The sequence below is a fragment of the Trichosurus vulpecula genome, chromosome 1 (assembly GCF_011100635.1).
Source record: "Trichosurus vulpecula isolate mTriVul1 chromosome 1, mTriVul1.pri, whole genome shotgun sequence".
NCBI lineage: Eukaryota > Metazoa > Chordata > Mammalia > Diprotodontia > Phalangeridae > Trichosurus > Trichosurus vulpecula.
In genome coordinates, this window is record NC_050573.1 from 429,450,617 (window position 1) to 429,457,586 (window position 6,970).

A 6,970-nucleotide genomic window follows, 5' to 3' on the forward strand; every position below is an offset into this window, starting at 1 on the left:
TGGATACAATTTTCAAACCTTATCTAGGGTGCATGGATACATTATCTCAGCTCTGCTTCTCATTCTCCACACTTCACTGCTTGCAAGGCCAACCACCAGTATTGGGGTGTGTCAGCAGCTACTGTCTAGGATTCACCAATAAGCTCTCTCTGATCTAGATCTCCTCCTCTAAATATAATTGTGGCAAGAGGCTTTAGACACTTAAGGTGAGGGTAAGATGGATCCCTGCTAAATTGTTACACTTACCTTTCAGAGATATTGTGCGAAGCCTTGTAAGAAAGATACAACATGAGAATAACAGGAGATAAGTGGATGCTAATTGCCTAGGTTTATATAGTATTATTCTTCTGAAGAGTTCAGACCATCTCCCTCCTCTGAACTGACAGTACTCATTTCTGTTACACTGTTTTCGAAATTATGTATACATCACCATATGATATAATTTGTATGGATTATCTTGGATTGTTCTTTTAATAGATTTCATTGATATCTTTTTTATAATACTTACATTCCCCTCTGTTTACCTCCTGATTCACTAGAGTGATATTCATTATAATATGTTTAAAATTGATGTATTTATTTTTAGTTTTGAACATTTATTTCCACAAGATTTTGAGTCACAAATTTTCTCCCCATCTCTCCCCTACCACCCACACCAAAATGGCACGTATTCTGATTACCCTTACCCCAGTCTGCCCTCCCTTCTATCACCCCACCCCATCCCTCTTATCTCCTTCCCCCTTACTTTCCTGTAGAGCAAGATAGATTTCTATACACCATTGCCTATATATCTTATTTCCCAGTTCCATGTAAAAACAATTTTTAACATTTGTTTTTAAAACTTTAAGATCCAGATTGTCTCCCTTCTTCCCTCCCCACACACCCCCATTGAGAAGGCAAGCAATTGCATAGAGGTTATACATGTGTATTCACGCAAAACATTTCCACAATACTCATGTTGTGAAAGACTATTTGTGAAAGACTAAATATTTTGTTCCTTCCTATCCTGTCCCCCTTTATTCAATTTTCTCCTTTGACCCTGTTTCTTTTCAAAAGTGTTTGCTTCTAACTACCCCCTCCCCCAATCTACCCTCCTTTCTGACATCTCTCCACTTTATCCCCTTCCCCCCTACTTTCCTGTAGGGTAAGATACCCAATTGAGTGTGGATGTCATTCCCTCCTTAAGCTAAATCTGATGAGAGTGAGGTTCACTAATTCCCTCTCATCTCCCCCCCTCTTCCCCTCCAATGTAACAGCTTTTTCTTGCCTCTTTTATGTGAGATAATTTACCTTATGCTATTTCTCCCTTTCTCCTTCTCCCAATATATTCCTCTCTCACCACTTAATTTTATTTTTTAGATATTATCCCTTCATATTCAACTCACCTTGTGCCCTCTATCCATGTGTACATATATATATATACATATATATATATATACACATATACAATATACATATACATGTGTGTGTACGTGTGTGTATTCCCTTCAACTACCCTAATACTGAGAAAGGTCTCATGAATTACAAAAATCATCTTTCCATGTAGAAATGTAAACAGTTCAACTTTAATAAGTCCCTATGAATTCTCTTTCCTGTTTACCTTTTCCTGCTTCTCTTGATTCTTGTATTTGAAAATCAAATTTTCTGGTCAGCTCTGGTCTTTTCATCAACAATGCTTAAAAGTCGCCCCTTCCTCACGCCCCCGGCGGCGGCGGCGGCGGCGGTGGCAGCGGCGAGGTCCCGGATGCTGCTCCGCGAGACGCAGCCCGGGAGAGCGGAGCTGATGGACCCAACATGGCGGCGCCGAGTCTGAGCCGAGACACAGTGGGGATCGTGGCAAGTGAACAGGGGCTCTGGAGAGCAGTGTGCACCTGAGCCCCCAGCGGCGGGCCAGCCAAGTATGGCCTGAGGAGCGGGGAGAGCAGGAGCATGGGCTGTACAGCCTGCACCGCATGTTTGACATCGTGGGCACCCACCTGACGCACCGAGATGTGCGTGTCCTCTCCTTCCTTTTCGTTGATGTAATTGACGACCATGAGCGTGGCCTCATTCGAAGTGGACGAGATTTCTTGTTAGCGCTGGAGCGCCAGGGCCGATGTGATGAAAGTAACTTTCGACAGGTGCTGCAGCTGCTACGCATCATCACTCGACATGACCTGCTGCCCTATGTCACACTCAAGAGGAGGCGGGCTGTGTGCCCAGACCTTGTAGACAAATACCTGGAGGAAACGTCAGTCCGTTACGTGACCCCCAGAGCCCACAGTAACCCAGAGCCGGGACCTCCCCAAACCCCTAAATCAGTGCCTCCCCACTATCCTGTGGTGTGCTGCCCCAATGCTGGCCAACAGATGTGCATCAAACGGCCAACTCGAGGGAGAGCAACACTTGTAAGTCAGCGGAAGCGCCGGAAGTCCGTGACACCAGACCCCAAGGAGAAACAGACCTGCGACATCAGGCTTCGGGTGAGGGCTGAGTACTGCCAGCATGAGACAGCTCTGCAGGGCAACGTCTTCTCAAATAAGCAGGACCCACTTGAACGCCAGTTTGAGCGTTTCAACCAGGCCAATACCATCCTCAAATCTCGGGACCTGGGTTCCATCATCTGTGACATCAAGTTCTCTGAGCTCACCTACCTCGATGCCTTTTGGCGCGACTACATCAATGGCTCCCTCCTGGAGGCGCTCAAAGGTGTCTTCATCACAGACTCACTTAAACAGGTTGTGGGCCATGAGGCTATCAAGCTGCTGGTGAATGTGGATGAGGAGGACTATGAGCTGGGCCGACAGAAACTCCTGAGGAACTTGATGTTGCAGGCACTGCCCTGACCCTCCTCTCACCTTTCACAAATCTGGGGCCTCAGCTCGGCGCCCATCTCTGGAGTTCACACACTGTTTGGGGTTTTCTCCACACCCCTCCTGTCACCTTCGCTCCCCCACCCCTTCTTTTTTAAAGGAAAAGACAAAAAAGTGGAAGTGGTGTGTCTCCCCATCCCCTCCCCCACCCAGACTTCCACAAGCCTGGGAGTCCAGCCTGGGCAAGGAAGGAAGAAGCAGTCTTGTCTCAGTGCTCTGTGGAACCGCTGCTGAAGTTGTTTGGGGGGTCAATAGGCGGCTCTCTCAATCGCCCTCAGGCTTCACGAGGGCTTGTTTTGTTTTGTTTTGTCTGAGGAAACCAAAGGGCTGTGGTGTGGGAGCTTGCTGGAGAGGTAAGAGTCAGGGTTGTATCGTGGGGATTTACTACCACATGCCCTCCACCCTGCTGAGATTGTAAGTAACAAGTTGAACAACACACGTAAAGGTATGGCCTCCTCACTTGCTCACTCCTGGCCCCTGGTGCTTCCCTCCCTCTCCCCCCCATCTCCCAGGGACAGAGATTAGGAGCTCTTTTCCTAGTCTGGGTCCTTCATTTACCCTCTGTTAGCTCCTTTTCTAGGAAGCAGTGAGAAGGGAGGACTGGGGCAGCCCAAGAACCCCTTGCCTGTGCACAAGTGCCTGTGTGTGTGTGTGCAGGATGGGGGGAAGGGTTGCTGGGAGCACACACTCCCTAAGAAAGGGGTGTGTGGCATTTTTCCTTCCATGTTCAAGTGAAAATAAATGTATCCTGCAGCCCAAAAAAAAAAAAACAATGCTTAAAAGTCTTCTATTTCACTGAATTTCCATTTTTCCCCTGAAGGATTGCACTCAGTTTTGCTGGCTAGGTGATTCTTGGTTTTAATCCTAGCTCCTCTGACCTCTGGAATATCATATCCCAAGCCCTTCAATCCCTTAATGTAGGACCTGCTAGATTTTGTGTTATCCTGATTGTTTTTCCACAATACTCGAATCATTTCTTTTTGGCTGCTTTCAATATTTTTACCTTGACTTGGGAAGTCAGGAATTTTGCTACAATATCCCTAGGAGTTTTCCTTTTAGAATCTTTTTCAAGAGACAATCGATGGATTCTTTCAATTTCTATTTTACTCTCTGGTTCTATAATATCAGGGCAGTTTTTCTTGATAATTTCTTGAAAGATGATGTCTAAGCTCTTTTTTTTATCATGGCATTGAGGTAGTCCAATATTTTTTAAGTTATCTCTCCCAGATCTATTTTCCAGGTCAGTGGTTTTTCCAATGAGATATTTCATACTTTGTCTTATATGTTTTCATTATTTTGGTCTGTTTTATAATTTCTTGACTTCTCATAAAGTCATTAGCTTCCAATCGATCTATTATAATTTTTTAGGAATTATTTTTTTCAGTGAGCTTTTGGATCTCCTTTTTCAGTTTGGCCAATTCTGCTTTTTAAGGCATTCTTCTTCTCATTGGCTTTTTGGACATCTTTTGCCATTTGAGTTGGTCTATTTTTAATGTTATTTTCTTCAGTATTTTGGGGTCCCTTTAAGCAAGCTGATGACTTGTTTTTCTTTTATTTAATAATTAAGATTTTTTTATTTTTAGTTTTCAATGCTCAGTTCCACATAATTTTGAATTCCAGATTTTCTTCCCCTCCCTCCCTCTGCAAGATGGCATGGAATCCAATATATCTTCTACTTATAACTTCGCATTGAACTTATTTACACAATAGTCAAGTTGTAAAGAAGAATTATGTCCAATGGAATGAATCAGGAGAAAGAAGAAACAAAAACAAAAACAAAACAAAAAAGAGGAAAAAAAAACAAAGGATAAAAAGGAAAACAAACAGTGTGCTTCAATCTGCATTCATGCTTCATAGTTCTTTCTCTGGATGTAAATAGCTCTCTCCATCATGAGTCATTTGGAGTTGTCTTTGCACCTTGTATTGCTGAGAAGAGCAAAGTCTATCAGGGTTAGTCATCACAGAATCCATATATCTGTGGTTGTGTATAATATTCTCCTGGTTCTGCTCCACTCACTCAGCATTATATCATGTAGGATTTTCCAGATTATTATGAAGTCTGTATCATCCCCATTTCTTATCGCACAATAGTATTCCATTACATTCATATACCACAACTTGTTCAGCCACTCCCCAATTGATGGGCATCCCCTTGATGTGCAATTCTTTTCTACTACAAAAAGAGTCGCTATAAATATTTTTGTACATATGGGTCCTTTTCCCTGTTGTGTGATCTCTTTGGGATACAACCTTAGAAGTGGTATTGCTGGGTCAAAAGGTATGAACATTTTTATAGCCCTTTGGGCATAGTTCCAAATTGTTCTCCAGAATGGCTGGATCAGTTCACAAGTCCACCAGCAATATAACAGTGTTCCAATTTTCCCACATCCTCTTTTCAATGAGACATTTTCTCCATTTATATTCTGATTTTCCTTAACCAGTTCCCTGATTTTACCTTTTAAAGATTTGTTTTCCTCAACGAATTTTTTTCCATTTTTTCCATTTTTCCTTTTACCTCCCTAATTTGGCTTTTAAAGTTCTCCTTGAGTTCTTCCAGGAATGCTTTTTGGTCTGGAGACCAGTTCACTTTCACTTTTGAGGTTTCAGATGTGGGTGTAGCATCCATGCTGTCCTCTTCTGAATTAGTAATTTGGTCTTGCCTGTCTCCATAATATGAGTCAATCGTCATTGAAAGTTTCTTACAATTCTTTTTCATGGTGTTTTTTTCCCTCCTTGTTTCTGAAGTGGATCTCTGTTTCTGAGGCTCAGGGGGCGTTCTCCCAAGTTTCTTGTGTTGGAATCTAGCTTTATGTGCTATGGCCTCTGGTTTCATGAGGTGTGGGGGAGGGGTGGTCTGCCTACTGGGACTCTCCTCTTCCCCAGGTCTGCTCTACAGCACTGGTGGTCTCAGCTCTTGTCTGTGTTGGTGTCTGCCACTTCCCCTGGCTGTGCAAAGCCAAGTCTGGGGTCCTGGCATCAATGTTAGTTAGCTCCACCCCCTGGGGCTCAGTTACTCTCCTTGTTCTGCTAAGGTGAGGGCTGCTGGGACACCTTTCTTCCTGCACTAGTCTCTTTCTGCCACCACAGGAAGGGCCCTCTCCCCCACTTCTCTCACTACTGAAGCCCCCCTTCTGGTTCCTCTGTTTCTCCTGAGGTTTTATTCTCTGGGTTTATTCAAGGGAAGGATATAAGCCATTTTACCTGCACATCCTGGCTACTAGGAGTCCAAGAAGGCAAGTTTCAAACCTTTAGACTATGGGTTGGAGGCCTCTGGGCTAGCTGCTCCTGCAGCCGCAGGCTCTGCACTCCGACAGACTCCTGTCCTGGGCTGAGAGGCCTGTGTCTCCATAGTGGCCATAGCTGATACTTCAGCCCTGGGCCTGTTCCTGCTCCAGCGTTTCACTCATCCAGCACTTTCCCAGACCTGCACGCTGGCCAGATTCCTCTGCTGTTCCTGGTTGGTTTGGTCTGGTGCCCTTGCATTTGCCTGGGGTTGGAGGGCTCTGGGCTAGCTGCTCCTGCAGCCGCAGGCTCTGCACTCCGACAGACTCCTGTCCTGGGCTGAGAGGCCTGTGTCTCCATAGTGGCCATAGCTGGTACTTCAGCCCTGGGCCTGTTCCTGCTCCAGCGTTTCACTCATCCAGCACTTTCCCAGACCTGCATGCTGGCCAGATTCCTCTGCTGTCCCTGGTTGGTTTGGTCTGGTGCCCTTGCATTTGCCTGGGGTTGGAGGGCTCTGGGCTAGCTGCTCCTGCAGCCGCAGGCTCTGCACTCCGACAGACTCCCATCCTGGGCTGGGAGGCCTGGGTCTCGATCATGGCCATAGCTGGTACTTCAGCCCTGGGCCTGTTCCTGCTCCGGTGTTTCACTCGCTTAGAGCTCTCCCAGACCGGCATGCTGGCTGGATTCCTCTGCTGTTCCCAGATGTTTGGTCTGGTGCCCATCCGTGTACCTGGCACTCCTACCCCTCTCAGTCTAGTAGTGGCTTCTAACTCTCTCAAATCTGCTCAGATTCACTTTTTTAGATTTATCTGACAGAGTTTGTGAGAGAGTTCCAGTAGTTCCTTCCTTTCACAGCACCATCTTCGCAAAGATCCTGTTGACTTGCTTTTAACGAT

General features: G+C 45.5%; 1 protein-coding gene across 1 annotated transcript; it reads left to right on the top strand.

The window, feature by feature from the left end:
- Window positions 1–1,813: 1,813 nt before the first annotated feature.
- Window positions 1,814–3,622, top strand: LOC118839449 (death effector domain-containing protein-like; the record flags this gene model as incomplete). Its single annotated transcript, XM_036746921.1, is given in 2 exon segments — window positions 1,814–1,878; window positions 1,880–3,622. Coding segments are annotated over 2 exon segments (1,011 nt in total), but the record flags the coding sequence as incomplete, so codon positions are not given.
- Window positions 3,623–6,970: the final 3,348 nt, after the last annotated feature.